Genomic DNA, 21,569 nt, shown 5'->3' with positions numbered 1-21,569 from the left:
ATAGAAAGAATACACACTAGGCGTGAGCAAGACAGAAATAGTTGGAACAAGCTTGAACGAGCAGAGCTCTCGATGGGCGGTCTTAGGAGATCGACTAGAACTGTACAGTACTAGACGAAAATGTTTACCAATTTCTTAAAACAAAAATGTATATAAATTAACAATAGAAAACAAAGCAAAAGTTTTATAGGTGTGTAGAACGTTAAGATAATTCACTTGTTATTATTTTTTGCTAAATATGCTTTTAACTGTATTCTTAAATTTTAACGAGACAGTTTAAATAATTTTGCAAATGGTACTGTACACTTTTGTCTAGTTCTCGCTCGATGATCGGTGGAGAAATGAGCTCCGCAAACAAATATAATTGAATTTGGAATTATGCTACGGCGCATCCTAATAAAAGGAAGGGGCATATCTCAAACTTCTTGAAACGAATAGTACTTCTTTTTGTCTTTAACTTTGGATTTTCCCGAAAACTAAAACATCCCACATCCCTAACAATAATCTAATACAGGTCTTACTCTTCTTCTTATTACTTCTCTTTCGAGATCTTAGTGATTTGCTTCTGATTATTCTTTTATGTCCTGCAATTCTTCTTCTCCTTGTTCTTGCCTATTGGCGTCCACAGCGCTACTTTTTCCAATACCTTTTCATACGTAATCTTTTCATCATCGTTTTATAATGCCACATCTCATTTAATACTCTGTTATATCATCAGCAGATCCAAGCATACATATATCTTCGTCCTTTTATAGATATCTGTCCCGAAAGTTACTCTGTCCTGAATAATAATAATCTCAGTAACAATGTGCGTCTTTGTCTAACTCTTTTCCTAATATTTACATCTTTGCATTGCTGCTAAATTTTACAACTACCAATTAGTAGTGATGCAAAATAATTTTGTGTTTATGATAAAAGATACCCCAGAACGTTTTATTTTATTAATTTTTAGCACTTTCCTCATAGGGTTGTCGTTTTGTTAACTTTGGCAAATTTAAAAATAAAGATGGAATTTATTCAATTGTATAACATTGTCAAACGAAATTGGTATGCAATTTTTCAGTGAAGCCAGCGCTCTACACTATAAAAGGTTGGCACGGTTCGGGAAAAGAGGAAAATAATGTCGATATCTATTGATGAGAGAGTACAGTGTTACAAGGGCCCTTTCAATATAAAAGATTCATGGTCCATCGGCTTCAAAATTAAATAAGTTTGAGTTTTCAAAGCCTCGTAAAAGGGAAGCAAATCATCTGTGCTTACGTAAAATCTACAAGTTCGATCGCCAGAATTGAGAAACATTGGTATTGGATCTTCTCTTTTTAAGATAACAGAAATAAAAACTGATCGGTTGCAGTTCTAAAATTGAATTCAGTTTTCGAGGAAGGTCAATTTTATCGATCCCTGTTAAAGTTTTACTGTATATTACTCGTATATTAGACGTCCACAATTTTATTTACGGTGGTTATATAAAACATAAAATTTTTATTTTCTACAAAACAACTATTGAACAGTAGGTCATCAAATTCATTCATCTGTACAAGCAAGGCGACTGATTTATCAATTTCTCATCGAACCGAAACTATTGAACCTGAAAATATGTTTAGACACTCAACTTCCGTTTGTGGCGTAGGAAGATGAAACGATAGGCATGCCAAAAATTTCACTCGTAAATAGTCTTTACGGCCCTGATTGGTTTTTATAAAAATAGTCTATGGCTTAATAAATATAGCCATCATTAGTTTAGAATGATTTTGGCCACGCCGTATCAGCTCGATTCTTAATTGAATTAAAACTTTTGCCTCATACCAATATGAACATTAACAAAATGTATGTATGGTTTAAGAACAAAGGCTTTCACGGCCGGAATCCATAGTAGAATGAATATTCGGGCTATAGGGCCATGGTCTAAGTGAACTATTCTGTCCAAACGTTTCGTCAGCTACTGCGGTTGACATCCTCAGTGGTACTGCAGCGACAGTCACTGCCGAGAGTTCGAGATATAATCTACGTTCACGTTGTCAACGCAGCACTACCACTGAGGATGTCAGCCGCAGTAGCTGACGAAACGTCTGTGCAGAATAGTTCCCTTAGATCACTGCCCTATAGCCCTAATCTTTATTCTACTATGTGGTTTATTTTACTTGAACTTTCAATTTATCTATACATTGGGAGACTAAGACAATGATCATCATCATAAGGTCGTCAGTTCTAAGACTGGTTGATCACACACTACACTTTTATATATCCTGAGCTAATTTTTACATTTCCCTAGAACCGGAATGTCCCACATGCTTAACTATTTCAGATCAGTAACCTAATATAGGTCTACCTCTACTCCTCTTAAGTCTAACTCGTATCTCTAGTATGTCTCTAACTTTCCCATCATGCCTGAGAAGGTGTCCCATCATAGAAGTGACTTCTTTTTGTTAAGGGCGACTCGATCCTACGCTATCCTCTGTTTTATATCTCTACTGCTTCTTCCTAGATACCAAAAATCAGCCACTACTTCTAATTTTATCGTCTCCTATCTTTATAGTCGCAGTTTCCCTACTTTTTCTTCCCTTACATACCGGTATTTTTGTTTCAATTTTATTTATTTACATACAATACTGTTTTGTCAATACCGCCTCCATTTTGTTTAAGGCTATTACTAACTAAAATAATACTGAAGATAAATACATATGTTCCAAATCCCTAAACAAAGTCGAAGCACTTCTCTAACAATTTATCGACGATGTTGCGTTGATTGTTTTATTTTTTTTTTCAGTATTTTGCTACTGAAGATAATTAATAACAGTAGAACCTTTTCGAACTGTAGGTTTGGATATTGAGAGCCCTCTGTAACCATCAATTAGCTTTAGAGTAAAATTTAATTCTCGATTTTACGATGACATAATTTAAAACATTTAATAAAAAGAATAATATTAAATTGCAAACATCATCTATGTTATCGAGCGCATCAACCCATCTCATCGAGACGTATACCACCATTACAGTGACAAAATACCACGTCATATTGTCAAAAATATATTTAGCCTCATAGTTTTTGCTCCAAAAAAAATTCATCTCCACTATTGTATGTACCTTGTAGTCATTTATTGATTGTATGATCAAAAAGTACGCGTTATATTCTCCAAATCCAAGAGTAAAAACATGTTAACGAAGGTGTGTAGCTAATTGATAAAATACGCATGCACAACAGCCAAAAGAAGTGATCCTACCTTTGAATGCTAGAAACAGAACAACCATTTTGAGTGTAACGCCAACCATTTTGCTATCCATTATCACTAGCTTCACCGTAATGAGAACTCTGAAAGAAGAAACAGAATATAAATTATTTTCTCATTTATCAACTTTTAATTATACATAGAAAGTTTGTTATCTATCCAAAGTGATCCAAAGTGAAACAAACCACTATAATTCCTAAACCTGACAAATTACATGTTAGAATTACCTACGCATCACGCCTCGTTGTTAAGACGAATATTTATATTTCATAGAACTGCTCTACAAAAAGAATAAATGATGAACTTAATTCCCTAATGGTATTTCACGTAGGTAAAATTATAACAAGAATTAAATAGATCACCTACGTCTACTGCGCAGTTGTAGACATACAAGAGAAGTTGAAACAATCATCAAAAAATGCTCCTTATCCTATATTTTTTACATGAATTATTATGGGGAGCTACAAAATAAATGACTAAATAATATAATTTATTAATTCTGTATCTTTTGAGGGAATATCTATTTTTCTTTAATTTATTTATGTAATTTAGATTGCATAAATTATTATGGTAAATAAATTTAAACAAGATTGAAGACGTTTTATTGGCAAAAACGCCGTTCTATTAATATTTACGATTTTGCCAAGAAAATTACCGAATTGTCGAAAAACACCTGTGGGCGTGTAATGAGCAAATTTTTAAACTACTTTTATTCTTCAAAAGTGTGTTTACTAATCACTTTTGATGGTTAAAGTTGTTATAACTAATATATTCAAGGGTAGTTCTTACTTTAGAATCGCCAAAGTCTGTAAAAGCTTTAAAAAAACACTTCAAAAAAACCCTGCTACGTGTCGCATATTCACAAAAAGCACTCGCGTCAACAACAGTTTTCCAGGACGATCGTCGCACGATACTGAGCTTTCGCGAGCTTTCGTCTTCGACCCCGGCTGCCGTCTCCTTCCCACTCGTTCAAACCTACATAGCGTCACCTCACTTCCTCCAACGTCCCATGCGCCAACTTTTGGCGCCACGCCGCTCTCCATACCCATTGACAACATCACCAGCGCCACGCCACCAACCAACCACCCACACGTCATCATCCCTTTAGTTTTCCAACAACATTTCCAACTCGACTGACTACCGACAGGCAGCGTGGGCTTCATGCAAATGCTATTTGTGAAAGGCAGGCTTTGCGAAACCGGAAGTCGGAGTGCCCAGGAAAAGAAGGAAAAAAGGTTGGTAGGTAGCCAGTCACCGGGTCTCGAGACTAAAGGAGTGTATGCGAAGGATAAACGTCTAAACCAGTTACGTGTTGCTTGTCTTGTCAAGGACGACAGGGAGTGTTTGCCAAAGAAATTGCGTTGAGTTCTATGTGACTTTAAAAGCATCAGGTATAAGGGAAATTCAACATAAAACATACCCTGGAAAGTACACGAAATACGAAATTATATCTCACATTTCGTAATATGGGAAACAAACCTTTGGAATGAGGATTTTGATTTTGGAACAACTTAAAAGTGTTTCCCAGAAAGTCACTTAGAAACTAGAAGGATTAAAAGACAATATGATTATTTATGTGACTGTTCAAATCGTAATATAAAGATTATTCAGTTCTTGTAATATCCCAAATGCATTCCATACTCACTAAAAGTATTCGAATGAAAAAAGAATCGGATAGAAAAGTGTTCGATAACAAAAAACGAATCTGAATTTGTGAACAAAGCATCGATTTCCAAATTATACTACTAACTAGTTTTTAATGTTTAATAATTTATGAAGATGCTGCTGTATTTATTTATTGAAACTATGCATAAATATGTGTATATAAATTCGATTAAATGTCTTACTTTTTTGATTTAACCAAATAAATAATTGAAGTCAAATGCCAAAAATATAGAAACTATGGACTATGGAAGTGTGACGTTGGAATTGTATGCCCAAAAGTAGCTAGTTGTGTATCCTATCAAATTATACTAAAATTGTAACATGACGCAAATGGATTATCTGTTTCTGGCTATGAAATGTCATAAATGCATTCGAATAATTTGCATTTGAATACTCTGCATTCGAATAATCCTTTCACCTTAAAAACACTTGATTCTGCATTACGAAATATTATGACCCAACAGAAGACCTTTTTAAAGATATTTTGTAAAATTTCTAATAGTCCAATTAAAAGGGACAGAGAAAGAGATATTTCGTCTTTTCATCACATAACGTTGCCCAGCGAATATATGTTTTGGGGGACCATCATCTGATCTTTTCTATACCTACTATATTTCCATCTAAAGCTCTTATTTCATTTTGTTTTTCCCATTTTATCGTTGTTCTTCTTTCTTCATTGATTACCGCATCTTCTGAACTTCTTAGTTCTTCCTCATCATCCTCCCCATTAACTGTTCCTCTTTTATTTGCTGTTCTAGCACTGGAATCTCATTCTACAATAACACTCCATAACTCAGTATTTAGAAGTAGACCTAAATTAGATTAATGTTCACAAATAGTTCAGGATGTGGGATGTTCTAGTTTTAGGGAAATGCGAAGATTAGTCCAGGCTAGGAAGGAGTGGAGGAGCGTGTCCCATCAGTATTAGGACAGACCTTATGATGATGATGTATTAAGAAAAAACCATTTTACCTTCAGTAGGTACACTTAAAATAAAATCTTCTTCTATACAAAATAATGTATAAATATACAAAATATGTAACTTTTTAGTTTGTCGTACGTTTCATATAAATATCTTAATAGTTTAACCAAGTTTCATTTTTTTTTCGAAATTCATACTTTACAATGTAATGTTTTACCAGATGTCATAAACAATAAATACTGATGCTGACTCTTCAATTTAATTATTTAATGAAGCGTCGCTATCAACTGGTTTCCACACAAATCTCATTGACTTGTTGCATTAATTTCTTGGCAACACGAGCCTGAACTTTAACCTTTCCCGTTGACCGTTATTATTCAACGGCTTGAAAATGAAAAACGACTACTCTGGCTACCGGCATACACAAATTTTACAAACGGAAATTAGTAATACCAGTTCAACAATAATTAATCAAATGATTATGAATATAATTAATCAAGGATTATGAAAACGAATTTTTGTCTACGAGTACCACTTTTTAGGACACAATTTTAATCTGATTGAGAATTTTAAAAGAATTCTTGTACGGTTTTCAATGCACTAAAGTGAATTAATTTTTTANATTGCAAATGCGAATAAAAATAAGTAAAGGAAGTAATAAAAATATTTGGACTTTATTATTGTCCAGAAAAGCCTCAATATGTTTTTTATTAGTTTTTAATTACATATGTCCAGTTTATAACTTCCACAAAGATTCCTATTTTCCAGAACCTAAAGGCGGTTTATATTTAGCAAATTCAAGGTTAACACTACATGATTATATCATACTAAATAGTTTGTATTGGCAAAATTCCTGGCCATCAAGCGCTACGAGTACCACTTTTTAGGACACAATTTTAATCTGATTGAGAATTTTAAAAGAATTCTTGTACGGTTTTCAATGCATTAAAGTGAATTAATTTTTTAATTAACTTTTACTACTACAAATAACCTCAAATTAATGAGGAAATTTTTTGCTGCTGTGGCGCTCTTGCCGGAAATCGAACCCCTGTTCCCGACTTTACCACTATGCTACGAAAGGTGATAACAGCCACAAAGACAATCTTGCGTAACTACGTAGGTCATAGAATTGTCGAACCAATGTATAATAATTATTAACAATGGGAATTTTAATAGAATTTTTGTATAGTCTTCAATACATTTCAGTCATTTAATCCGATTGTTCATAGCATATTTATGACTACGGAACTCGATATTTTAAAAATTCTCGGAGATTTCGCGATTCCAATAATTAGAATTGAAATCCGACCGCTGGCTGCAACACGTGCCAATGCTGATGAATGTACGATACAATTCCAAATGTTGAAGTTCATCATGCTAATGTTGTTCTTTCAAAGTCGCAATGAATTCTTCCTCCAAAGAACTAATAATGTAATGTACATGTCTTGATCATCATCATCATCACCATAAGGTCGTCAGTCCTAAGACTACTTGGGCACGCACCTCCGCTCTTTCCTATCCTGAGCTAATCTTCACATTTATTTAAAACGAGAACATCCCACATCTTAAACTATTTGTGAACAGTAATCTAATTTGGGTCTACTTCTACTCCTCCTAACTCCTGTTACTGCCTCCAGTATGTCTCTGACTAGACCTTCATGCCTAAAAAGGTGCCCTATCGATCTATCTCCCCTAATATTTATTGAATTCCATAGAGCCCTCTGTTCTATTCTTTCTAATACCTCTTCATTTCTAACCTTCTCTATCCACGGCATCATCATCATTCGCCTGTAACACCACATTTCGAACGCTTCTAACCTTTTCTTTTTCGCAGCGCCCATGTTTTGCACCCGTACAGCGTCGCGCTCCAAACATACACCTTTAACAACCTTTTTCGAATTTCTAAATTAACCTTTCGCGAGCATAGAAATGACTCCTTTTTATTAAAGGCGACTCGACCCTGCGTTATTCTCTGCTTTATATCCCTGCTACTCCTTCCGTTCTGATTTATGTAACTTCCTAGATACCTAAAATCAGTCACTTCTTCTAATTTTTCGTCTCCTATCTTTATATTCACTCATTTCCTATTTTTTCCTCCCTTGTATTTTATTTAAAGCAATCTGTAACTCTTCTTTGCTAGTTGCTAATACTGATATATCATCTGCTAATCTAAACATAGTAATCTTTATGCCTCGATACAATATAAAATTCAGAAGATGCCATATGTCCATCCTTTTTCGATATTTCGATATTTTCACCTACTATTATTTAGAAAGTAATGCTACTACTCTCGAATCTTTTTTAAAATGATAACTAACTGTCGTTGTGATNCTTATTGACTTCCATAGAGTCCTCTGTTCTCCTATTCTTTTTAATACCTCCTTATCCACGGTATTCTCATCATACATCCTCACACCACATTTCGAACGCTTCTAACCTTTTCTTTCCCGCCGCGCCCATTGTCCATGTTTCGCACCCGTACAACGCCGCGTTCCTTTACGAGCATAGGAGTGACTTCCTTTTATTGAAAGCGACTCAACCCTGCGATATCCTTTATTTCCCTACTATTCCTTCCGTCCTGACTTATGTAACTTCCTAGATACCTAAAATCAGTCACCTCTTCTAATTTTTCGTCTCCTATCTTTATATTCACTCATTTCCTATTTTTTCCTCCCTTGTATTTTATTTAAAGCAATCTCTAACTCTTCTTTGCTAGTTGCTAATACTGATATATCATCTGCTAATCTAAACATAGTAATCTTTATGCCTCGATACAATATAAAATTCAGAAGATGCCATATGTCCATCCTTTTTCGATATTTCGATATTTTCACCTACTATTATTTAGAAAGTAATGCTACTACTCTCGAATCTTTTTTAAAATGATAACTAACTGTCGTTGTGATCAGGATGAAGGACCTCATTTCGTCTTTCACCCAATGCGAAATGACAGAAGGTAAGACCTTGTCATCTCTAAAATAACGGATTCTGAAACATGGGTTCAATGTAAAAAATAAGAATCGGTGCAATGACGCCTTACATATTCCCTTAAGAAAAAACTTTAAAACTGACGAATCGGCTGAAAAAGTTATGGCGACAGCTATCTGTGACTGGAAAGGGATTCTGCGTATCTCATTTTTTGCACTAACATAAAGCAGTCAACACTGCAACATATTGTAAGATCTTTAACAAACTTTGTAGACCCATAAAAAAGAACTCCGATAGATTTTGACGAAGAGAACGCTTGTGTCCTTTAGGAAATTACTTGTTCGCACATCGCGCGTGCAACTCAGGAGCTGTTGACCTCGTTTGGATGCGGGATGTTTTGAACCACTCCCCTTCTGCCCTTCTGACAACTATCACATCTTTACTAAATTGACGTAATATTTGGATGGAAAGGACTTTTGTGATATCGATGAGGTAAAAACTGAAGTGTGGAACTGGCTTGAAAGAAAAGGTGACCGGATACTATACTATGACACAAAACACAATAATGAAAATGCTCGTCCTACTATTATTGACAAAATGTATTGCATTAAATGGCGACTATTTGTGGAACAATAACGACACATGTTTGAACTAAATGAATGAACTTATTACTCAAACCAATCTTGCGGTAGAACGTAAGAACCTGCTTGGTGTTAAACTAATTCAAGAAGAGCAAGAAATGTAGTTTACGTATCACGGTAGCTGATTTAAAAACTAGGAACAATTAAACGAATTTAAGACTGTTTTGATTATTAACAACTAATTTGATCAACGAATGAACAAAACAGAAAAAATTAATCTTTACTAACTCTTCGTTCTTGTAGGGTTAGAAGACGATTACAATGAGTGTAGAACAGGGTCAAAGAAGAAAAAAACATTTCCAATAATTGACAAAATCTATTGTCGTAAATAGAGATTATGTGGACTAATAGTGTGAAAACCGTACAATAATCCTGGTAAGTTTCATTAAAATAAACTTTTTAACTTTCTGGACAATCCAACATACATTACAACAAATAGAACAATTGTATTTGATTGCAAATGCGAATAAAAATAAGTAAAGGAAGTAATAAAAATATTTGGACTTTATTATTGTCCAGAAAAGCCTCAATATGTTTTTTATTAGTTTTTAATTACATATGTCCAGTTTATAACTTCCACAAAGATTCCTATTTTCCAGAACCTAAAGGCGGTTTATATTTAGCAAATTCAAGGTTAACACTACATGATTATATCATACTAAATAGTTTGTATTGGCAAAATTCCTGGCCATCAAGCGTAGCTACGTGCCATCTTTCGTTAAACTTTTGATTTAGATGAAAATTCGGCGGAAAGCTTTCAAAGTTATCCGAACGATCAATAACAAAAGTGGAAAGTTTCCTTGACTAAATATTTCGTGAAAATTGTTACCTACAAATAAATTCACAACAGCAATCATTCCTTTGTTACTTTATCATCTTTTATCATCAAGTTCAGAAACGATTATCACCCATTGCATGTACAATTTTAGGCATGAAAAATATGAAGCTAAATTTTTTTAAATTAAACCGAACTTTAAAGTTTTCTTTTAACATTAAAAGGGTTTTACTATATTGTACTACCACCTCGCGGAACTTTCCCAAATTACGTCCTTATTTCACCCCTTTCATAGGTCCACAGAATTGATTGTTGATTTTAATCCATCAAAATTAAGAGCTGCACAGTATATTTCATATAATTAAAAAACGAAAGGACAATTTACAAGTTATTTTCATTATTTGACAACTATCATACAAGTAGGGAAAGCAGGAAGAATAACGTTCACTTAAGGGAAAGGCTTTATGCTTTTTATATTAATAGTTTTATTTATAAATTCTGACGAAATAATAATAGTGCGATTATTCAATAATTAATATATTAAGACAAAAAATATAAAACTTTTATTAAAAATTAGTAATAAAATATGTAGAAAAAGGCAGATTTGAGTACCTACTATTGCCCCTGACCATGGGTAATGCCGGTCAAGCAAAGGGGTAATGTCGCTTAGCGTATTTGTAAATAATCTTGAGCAAATCTGCTATAGTCAGCCCATAGTATAACGATCCCAAAAGCTTAACTTGTTCAACTGCATCTCGTTCTTGCTGTTGATTGAAAATTGGTTTACGTCCTAGATGTGGACGGCGCATATTTTCACTTTTAAATGTATATATCAATGTGATAAACGGAATGTTATGTGTTATCGCTCCTTTCCTTTTTGACACCCCTTTTGAATCGCTGTCTTAGCGTTGAAGATCCTTTCCTCTCTCTTGCTTAGAGCGGACTTTCACTGTTTGCTTAGACATCACTTTCCACACACTTCATCACGCATTTCGATTCGCTAAGCATTGTAGTTATCAGGTTATATATATATGGGTGCCATTACCCCGTGAGCGCGATTACCCCGGCTTGCCCTACCTATATATACAGCAGGGTAAATTGTACAATCGCAATCTGCGTTAATTAAAAGTTTCTATTACAGCGTTACATTAATATTAAAAAAGAAATTAAGTGAAGAAGCAGATATTATTTAAATATTAAAATAAGCAAATATTAAAATCATCCAAAATTAAATTTTGTTGAAATAGCACAGACAACATACGATTTTAAAAGATTATAATTAAGTCGTTATTAAATAGAGAAATCTCATTAAGATGTTACGTTTATTGATTCGCCGTTTTATCATAAATATGAAATGTTTTATTAAAATGAATCGCCCTTTAACACAGAATCACAACGAGAAACACTAATTCCGTTAACTAGAAATTGGTTAATGTAGCTTGCGCAAGAAAATTGCTTGCTGAATATTCATGTGTTTCTTGTAGATTTACATAATGGACTAGGACAAAAGCAAAAAAATGTAGATATTTAATTATTATGCAAAAACCGACCCGACGGATCTCCAACGACCGTTTTGTTTACGCTGTCAGTGAAAGTAAACTAAAATGTTTAAAATATCAATAAGTACAAGCAAATGTTACACTACGAAACCATTTTGAAAACCGTGACATCTTCTATGTCTGAGAGCTGACACAAAATTAGAATGAAAACTACTAATTTTTGGTTACGGCAGCATGTCGCCATCTATCGATATCTGCTGCTAACTGAAGAATTTCAAATGTCAAATAATGGCTTTACTAAAGTATCAACTTGCTCAATATGGATGGATTATTTAATAATTTATTGTGGCGATCGTGATTGCGTTCTTATTTGATCTCATCAGCACGCCATAAAGTTTCGATAAATCGCTGACCAAACCGATGATGCTTCATATACTTGAGTATATTTTTATAATATTGAGATACAGCAGTATGCCGTCATTACCAATATTTGCTTTTAATTGAAGTGTTTAAAATGTTAGACAAAAGCCTTACTAAGGTATCGACTTGTCCAGCTGAATATACGACGCAGTTTACAACGAGTAAAACCCACGCAAACCTTGCCCTTGTCTAACATTTGAAATGACCTTTTCCTAATATTTATTTTAGTTATTGAAGCACATGAAAATGGAATAGAATTCAGTGGAACATACTGGATAAAACTCTGAAAGTCAACACAAAACGATTATTATAATTACTAGTTAACGACAACCCGGTTTTTTGGGTTTGCCTTCTCCCTTACTCTAAACGGGCATTTTAGTAGTCGATTTGCAACCCAAACGTAATTTCGAACATTGTAGGGGAGTCCAAACATTTTTTAGGACTTTGGTCGAAGTACATATAAAAAATAAACTAATTTATTAGACAGAACCCGCCTCCACCACTCAAACATTTCAGACCGTTCTGGATTCTTCTGCTCCAGTTCACTTTAGAATGTTCTATTAGAGGACAATAGTAGATATTCTAGAACATTCTAGGTGTAGACAAATCCAGAAACATTAAGGAGTATTTAAGTGTATAGAGTGGTGCAGTCTTACTTATTCTAAACGATTTTTTGGTGACACTCTGGTCTAAATGCCCTAACAGCGTCAAAAATCATCCTCACCACCCATACATTACAGAATGGTTCTAACTTTTCGGGTCAAATATTTTTTTTGAATCTTGGTCGACCAGTTTTAAACCCCGGATCTTCCACAGCCTCACAGCTATCGACACGCAATTAACATAGTACACGATGGGAAGGTTTGGGCTACCACCACACACAAATTAATAAATTAAGGTGTGATTTTGGCTACAGAGTGAAATATAAGCACACACACGTCGATTTTTATAAATTTATGTAGATTATTTTATCTACTAAACTTCAAGAATCGTTAAATAAATGAAACAAAAGTAACTATTACTTTTAACAATTTGACAATAATAATCCAAAGTGACCTAAAGGTTTAGACTATTCCTTAGCATTCGGGAGGACGCCGGTTCGTTTCCGAGTCTTTTTTCTTTGGTCCAAGTTTTTCTATGGTTTCCTTGGATCACTTAGGCAAATGCTGGAATAGTAATATTCCACAGATAATCTTTCGTTCTCTTCTGTCTTCATTTCGTCCGTCTCATCTTTCTCACCCGAACTACCACCCACCTATTCCCACGATTCCTGAAAAGGGGGCCTTCCGCCCTATCTTCCGGTGTAGTCCGGAGAGACTGCCCGCCCACCAGCATTAGTGGCTGGTGGGAACGAAACGCCCAAAAAGTTTTTTTTTTTTAGAATAGGCTTCAAGGCTCCACTATTGGAATTTACTGAAGAATATCATGTTGCACTATTAAAGCCTATCCGTTGTAAGGATTTTGCGATAAAGCTATTTTGAAACTAATCTGTTTATTGAACGGATTAAGTGCTTTCCCATGTCATTTCACAATCGCTCTCCCGTTTTTAATACAGGTAATAATATTACAACACGTAAGTGTAAATTATTTTTTATGTAATAGTACCTGAGAAACCACACCCACCTGTTTGAGATACGAACGTTAATTCTGAGAATAATTATGACTGAACAAATCGATAAATATTCAACAAGTGGTTCATCGCATTTACTACGCGGTGTTCTAAATTTTCCAGGACTTATCAATTTATTATTTATTGCCTACCTTCTGGAAAGAACGTTATAACCTTTCCTTTGTAATTGTATTGTGATTGACCTTTTCTATGAGTAGCCATATGTAGGATTGTCCATTTCCGAAAAATTGATAATGTTAACTGCAACAAGTGATGGAGCGAGAACATTCTGCGTCTCTTTCTGTAGAAAATTCTTATTAACCATGCGCAAGAAAACAAGGTCGGGGTGAAGCGTTTTCCTTTGGAATGTGTTCACCCTTAATGTACAAGGAAATTCCAGAATATTTATCCATTATCACAGATTCAAAATTCTTAGAATTCCATGGAAAAGTTCGGTCGTTCTAACAGCAAATACTTGTTTTATACATTTTATACTTACTTAAGAGTTAATTGTATTTTTAAATAATTTGTCCAGAATTACTGGTCCTGCATTATTTAGTTATTGTTAAGAATTCCCATACCTATGGCGTACACAAGAAAATATGGCGACTACTATCGGTGGTATTATCAAAAACTGGAGAACTTTTGAGTTTTGACGATTTTCGGCCAATTACTGGATAAAATTTCGAAATGCAATTAAACTTTTAAAACATTCACTCCCCAAATTGTTTTAGTTTTTTAGTAATTGTAAGTGAGAGTCGGCAATTTATTTCTTCCTTGTAAAGTTTTAGCAACAAATTACTAGTAATAATAACTTAAAGAACGAATGCTCCATTTAATTAGAGGCTGCGCAAAGGTTAGATTTAATAAACGTTTAACAAACAATTAGGACAAGAGGACTTGTTAAAAAGATACTTTGTATATTTCTTGATAGTTTTAAGTGGAATTTGGCCATTCGTGATTGGTCGAAAGAGATTCGTGCCGATAAACACAAACGTTGCTGTCGGTTTTCGTTTTCAACGTAGGCGTCGTACAATAAAAGCTCAAAAGCTCTCCAGCAACATCTGGGAACCAGTCAATAGAGAGCTTTCGTTGGGAAAAGAAGCAGGTACAGGATGCGGTGGATAGTTACGACAGTGGCCGTTATATTCAACTTAGGCATCGTCTTTTCACTACCCCAAAGTCTCGTAGAAGATGTTAAAGTTAACGAACTTAAACAAAGTAACAAAGGTAAAAAACACGTTTCTTTTTAGTATTAAAGCATTTTCCAATTTTTCGTAAGCTTCATTTCAAATTAATTTTTTATTGGACATTAAACTTACCAACTAGAAATACTTTTTATAGTCTCCAAACGATTAAAAAAAATCAAATTTAAATATTTGTTGAGAAATAATTTATTTTTGAGTGTATTTTTATCATCACTCACCAATATATATATCTATTATCTGGCAATTTACACTTCGCTTAATATTAAGCTCATTTCTAAATTGTTGTTTACCGTTTATGATATGCTCTAATAATATTTCTGTATAAACGACACGATAAAACAGGCACATATGGCTTTTATTTCCAATTTTATCAATAATCAATAATTTTCTGTTGCTGTTTACCAGAACGTCTATATTTACTACATTAATACCAAGCTTTTCCAATGGATTCCGACACTGAATCAGATTTCATTTTGCGTTGGTGTTGTAATTTTTTTTTAATGTCATGTACATATGTACATATTAATTGGTAAAAAGTACCTATTTGGTAAAAAAAAAACGAGATACATAATTTGGTTTTTCTTTCTAGTAAAGAGAGCTTTTAATGGCGAAACCGCTTCAGATGATAACCAGAAAGTTTCAACGTTTTCCTCTGCTATAAAACGAGGTATGTGAACGAATTTGCTGCAAATATTTCTTCCTTCAGTCATAATTTTTCGTAAAAGTTTATTGAATATTTATTACATTTTCTTTTTTAACTTAGTCGATTTAGTACCTAACTTTAAATGTGAAGCTCCGCTTCTAAGTTTCTCAATTGTAAATAAATCAGTGTAATAATGAAATAAAGATAAATAGGAATTGCTGAATCGAAGAAGCTTGAAGTTCTTGCGACTCCATATTAAAAATAAAATTAAACACTTAGAAGCTTCTTCAAGTGTAACAAATACTTCTCCTAATAACAAACCACTCGAACGTAGAACGCTCAGGTTTTGTAAAATTTCATCCAAGTTTATTAAGCAAATGGAAACGGAAAAAAACGTGTTTTTGCTTTGTAACCAAATTGTAGGCATCTGTCTCCACTGATTTTACAACATTTTGGAGGTAACTATAAAATTGACGCTTTTCGGTGTTTATTCTAACAGACACATTCTGATCGTAAAATTTCGACGTTTAGAGTATTAGATTAGTATTTTGGGGTTATGGTGCGAGGGATAGGCATGATTAAGTTGTATGTGATGCTCTGCATCATCAACAACCGTACCCATCCGTCCAAATTTGCCTAAAGAAGTGTTGAAGTGAACATTTTTGGTCAATGAAATATTTTGTATATTTAAAGGAGCTTCACAACTGTTTTCGGACTGGCAGCAAGACAAAAACAGGAACAATAATTATCCTGACTTGCCGTCTGATTCTGGCGACTATTCTTCTCAATTTGATGAGAAACCCTCTTTGTCTGACATTGACAAAAGCTATCAGTACAACGTGGAAAGGGAGAAGCTGGACGAGGCTTTAGAAAACGCTATATTGAAGTCCGAATTCTACAGAGATTCCAGTCCACCTAATCAGTATCGATACTACGATGAACAATTCGATGAAAGACGTCGAAAGCGGAGGGACGCAAAAGTCAGGTAAATCATTATTTCAGTACGCTTAGTAAGAGTCTGAAACTCGTTGAATGAATAGAGGATGATATGTTGCCTTTCTTTAAATGAAATCTCTTACAACAAAATTGGTTTTTCTCGTTTTTCCATTTCCGTTATTCCTTCTGCTGCGGCGTTGAAAGGGCTTATGAAAGGATAATCTGAAGATGAAGAGTCCTGGGATGGATATTGAATGAGATAATAATACCAGTTTTCTTTATATATTAATTTTTTATTACCGTCGTCAGTAGAATACCTAACAAACCCAATAACTTTTCAAAAAAATAAATCAGACAATAAAGGAATTATCGAGAATTGTGTCCAACAAGCGACTTCATCTAAACATCAGCTTTGTGGACAGTGCCACGATGAACTTTTCTAATGCTTTTAATATTTCTCAACATTACAGACAAATGTAGCACTCATTTGATATCATTCACGATCATATTATACTCATGATACTCGTGAAATGCTCGCCTGCAAAAACTTTTTCGCTTAAAAGTACATGTATTCTTATGGGGGCGTGTTTTCATCCACATGAGTCGTGCGACCTATTGTTGGCCTGCACTCTTATTTTGATCTTGTTGAACATCCAATTCAGAGAATTTCTTTTGATGTATGGTACAAGGAAAGCAGAAAGTTTCAAAAACCTGCTGATCTTTCACTTTAATGGATTTGTCATGCAATAACTTCCTCATGAGGTAGGAAGATTGTGAAGGTTTCATGTAGGACAAGTGTTAAGAATTCAAAGACAAACTAAAGAACAACTGGATGTTGTTCCTTTATCAATTTTGTTTTGTTATTTTCAATATACTTAGAATGAATTTTGATCGATTTTAGATAGATAATATATACAGATATGTAGTTTGATTTTGTGGTTGGAGGCTTTTGGCTTAATTTTAATGATATGCCAACAATTTTTCTTCTTGTTTAACAAGTTTTATAGTAACCATTGACAATATTAATTTGAAATCATTTTTTCGATTTTTTATTTACCCACTGCAAACCACCACAAATTAACGAGGGAAAAATTGTTGCTGTTGTCACACCCCCGCCGGGAATCGAACTCAGGACCTTTGGCTTTACGAACCAAAGTTCTACCACTAAACTACGAGAGGTGACAACAGCAACCACGACCAACCGACCTACAAGGTTAACGATTTCAATAATTGTTATATGATTATAATCAATCGTGCTGTAATCCTATTCAAACCTATTTCAGACTGCTTTTATTATTCACCTTTAAATTTCAGTTCACTGTTTTTGACAGTTGAATTACAGCAAGCGTTTCCAAACCATGTTGCACAGTGAACCGTGCATAATATTCAGTCTGTAGAGACCGTAATTAATTAATGTCCTGTAATAATGTGAAATCCTGAATTCATAACGTGTCCATGTACATTTAGCAGATATCGATTTATAAAAAGCTTTTCTCGTAAGTAGAACTTTATTAATTGATGAAAGGAACATGGAGTGCGATCAAAATAAAATTAACAAAAAGTACTTGATAGATACAGGAGGGAACAGGGCTAATTGTGGACACAACAAAACTATACCAATAAAAACAAATTAAAATTTTTCGATAAAACATATACTCCAATATCGAAGAAAATCATTCATCATGCTTTTAAATCAACTCATTTTCAATTACCTCAACTTTTATCGATTTAATTAAAATACAAACTATTAAATCCGAGTTTTAACAGAGGGTTTTGTGAAAAAGTTTAGTAAAATTTGTTGCTAAGTTTCCCCATTGTGTAGTTTTTGAGAAAATTGGCTGATAAACGAAAGGAGATGTTAATGGCTCCGGCTAGACACATTAGATTAGAGTCATTAGATTACGAAGGATCGTCATAGTTATTGTATGAGTTCTGTGCATCATCGACGTGACCTTAAAAAAAGGTCCTGTTTTTCTTTCTAGGTAGCTACATGAAATGGTAACGATGTTTCTGAAATTGCTTTTACTTTTAAAGAGTATTTTGCTTCGAATCGTACGAAGAAAAACATTCGTAGACAATTGTGTAATCTCTTATCGTAAAATTTTCTACGTATTAATTAAAGTAGCGTATGTTGTGAGGCTTCTTTGAAGTGTTCTCTTCGAAACCAAGCTTCTTATTTATTCTTATTTAAGAAGAAAATAACGCTGACGAACGAGAAAATCTTTGTTTAGATGTTTCTACGGTTACCAGCTTATATCGATTGCTTTGAGAAACAAGCTACCGAAAGGTGAAAAATAAATAGAAGAAATAAAATGTATTTTTCCTCCATGTTCTTACTTAATGAAAATTTATTTTGGTTTTTATAATCTTAAACACCAGTTTAAAACTAAATCACCAAATTATTTTACGTACGTATATGTTAAGTAAACATTAAATGATAGCCAAAGATTGAGGTAAACCAAAGTTTCAAAATTTGAGAGGTCTTTGTAAAACTGCTTTTAAAGTCAAATAAAACAGAAATTAAGGGATGACAGCGTACACAGGTATTTACCTGTATATTTTCCAAAACACGCAAAGACATAACACATGTTTTTGTTATTTTTGTTTATATGAATTACTCAACTCGTCCGTATGGAGATTCTGAATAATGACATCACATCCAATCCGGTTGTTAAACGATTGATAAACTAAGTCCCCATTAGTCATGTCTTTTTAATTTAAAAATACATTATTTACCTTTATTTTCAATCCTATAAACACATTTGAATATTTAGATAATTTTTGGTTATACTTAAAAATTATCAAAGAAGTCAATTGTCACATGATTAGTATATTTCAGCAAGTATTTACATCAGCCATAACCTTAATATTCAAAACTAGAATCATACTAAAATTATAAAGTGAGAAATTATTTATTCCTGTGTAATTGATTTAACACAATTCTAATGATACGATATAAGTATTTTGAGGTTAAGAACATGTCTGCTGCAATACAAGAAAGTTGCAATAATGTGTTTGCAACGTTCTCTTAAATCGGCTTTGCGCGTGCAAGTCATTGATATGATATTGCTTAAATCACCTAGAATCACCTCACCAATTATATAACGTGAATCACTTTTTAAATCCGAAGTTTGTAAAAAGTAGGCAGTAAACTTGGCGAAATTTGAAGGCTAGCTTCCGGATTTGTTATTTCCGAATTTTATAATGTGATTGACATTAAAAACACGCTCATCTTCAACGAAATTTCCTTTTCGAAGCTTTGTGTCAGCCCAATCACATATTGTATCAATACTTATCATTTTATCGTAATTTAAAAACTTGGAAATTTCACGGCATACTATAGGAACTACGATAAATTTTCCCTAATCGGCGCCATGTTTTTAGGCCCCTCCCATTTGACGGATCCCAATAGATTTTCTGTTATTTTGATTACGTTGGTTGATAGGTTTTGTTATTTTAAGGATGGGAAACAGGAATAAACGGAACATCGATCTGAGTCCAGAAGAGTGGCTAACTATTCTCCAGATTTGGGAAAACGACAGAAGACATGCATCACAAAAAGACAACTACCATCCCATTTGGTCAACGTATGACGAAAATCAGAATAAGGATCATGACAAGGACGAATATGATGTAGGAGACGATGATGAAAATTGGCTGGAAGCACCGGTTTATCCTCACATTGGCCGAATAGGAGATATCCCGAAATCAAGTTCTAATTTCGCTTATGAAGACAAACGAGGACAATGGGATGATTTTTCTGAGAACAAAAGGAAGAGATACTTCCTATCCGAAAGAAGAAATGACCCCACAAGAGAATTAAGATACTTAAATGGTCCTGCAAGGTCTAAAAATGAATTCTACACTCTCTCTCAACTTTTGGCAAGCCAGAGGGAACCAAATCTTCCTATTTATCACAGACTAGTTTTGTAAAGTAAACGTGGCGTATCTACATCTAATTACAACCACGCATACTTATCATCGCTAATTAATATATATATTTTAATGTAATTGTCTAATAAAATTCGTAGAAATATCTATAATATAACATGAATGTTACATAATTAAATTTTACGTGTGTATGTACAATGTAAGCATAATCGATGGTGTCGCATTATAACCCCTAATATTTGACGTTTTAAATTAAGAATCAAATCAGTCAGTATAATAAGATTACAATTTTATCTCGAACGTTGTAAGTGGAAAAATATTAAAAAATGTTGAATAAATGGGACGCATTTAGTTTTATTTTATTTTCTAAACTTTTATTTGTTATTCATATACAGTAAAAGTTCTTTATTCAAGGTTTCCTTATTCGCGGTTGCAATCGGTAAACAGAAAAGGATTCGGCGTCATTTATCAAAGGTATTGACCGCAATAAACCGTTCGTGTCTAGTGTGAATTTTTTCAAAAACATGGGTTTCTATTCTAAACATTGTGATTTAACGCTGCAAGATAAATATCTAATTTTTTGTATGGTAACAGACAAAGGTTCACACTAACTCAGTACGTTTTTGGTTTTCAATAATACGGTCATTAAAAGCATTTACAAGCGATTAAAGTTTATGGTTCTTGTAGGACACGTATTTTCAATAGAAATAAAAAATGGCCTTCAACAAGTTTTAGAACAAAGCTTTATCTATCTCACTACAAAATTTCAAACCTCTGTTCCAAACATTAAACTCATGATATCTAGAACCGATAAGCATGTTTTTACTCTACGGCGCGTGTACTACTGAATCCCCTTAATGTATAGGCATCTTTTGAGAGTGTACTGTTGGTACGTGCCGAAGCGGTAAAAAATCTAACCGAGTAGAAGCGGATTCGGTGTTATTTTTCAACGTATCAGCATCTTTTGATTAAACGCTTGCCTAAAGCTGATTATAACGATTAATTTTAATTGCGAATTTATCAATACATTGATTTTATTTTGATATATATAGGTTTTATTTTGGAAATTTAGAACGTATCCCCTATGATTCCATACTAATTACCATTCCATATCCACGCTTTCTGTATTCGCGGCATATTTATGGAACGTATACCCCGCGAATAAAGAGCTTTTACTGTATTTCAATAAGAAGTAAGAAAAGTTG

General features: G+C 33.7%; 2 protein-coding genes across 2 annotated transcripts in view; one reads left to right on the top strand and one right to left on the bottom strand.

The window, feature by feature from the left end:
* LOC108742358 (atypical protein kinase C) overlaps positions 1-21,569 on the bottom strand; it is a 244,055-nt gene that overhangs the window by 219,097 nt on the left and 3,389 nt on the right. The window contains exon 2 of the mRNA XM_018477543.1: positions 3,222-3,310. Coding sequence (XP_018333045.1) covers positions 3,222-3,282 — 61 coding nt within the window. The 5' untranslated portion in view covers positions 3,283-3,310. The remainder of the gene's footprint in view (positions 1-3,221; positions 3,311-21,569) is intronic.
* On the top strand, positions 14,711-20,701 carry LOC108742391 (prohormone-2-like). The gene is made up of 4 exons (XM_018477591.2): positions 14,711-14,916; positions 15,484-15,561; positions 16,231-16,522; positions 19,935-20,701. Exons 1-4 carry the CDS (start codon positions 14,802-14,804, stop codon positions 20,404-20,406), a joined length of 957 nt encoding a protein of 318 aa, XP_018333093.1. The 5' UTR covers positions 14,711-14,801; the 3' UTR covers positions 20,407-20,701.

This window comes from Agrilus planipennis, unplaced genomic scaffold, assembly GCF_000699045.2.
Source record: "Agrilus planipennis isolate EAB-ADULT unplaced genomic scaffold, Apla_2.0 scaffold3, whole genome shotgun sequence".
NCBI classification, from domain to species: Eukaryota; Metazoa; Arthropoda; class Insecta; order Coleoptera; family Buprestidae; genus Agrilus; species Agrilus planipennis.
Note: the sequence above shows the minus strand (reverse complement) of the source record. Positions and strands in the feature narration are given on the sequence as shown.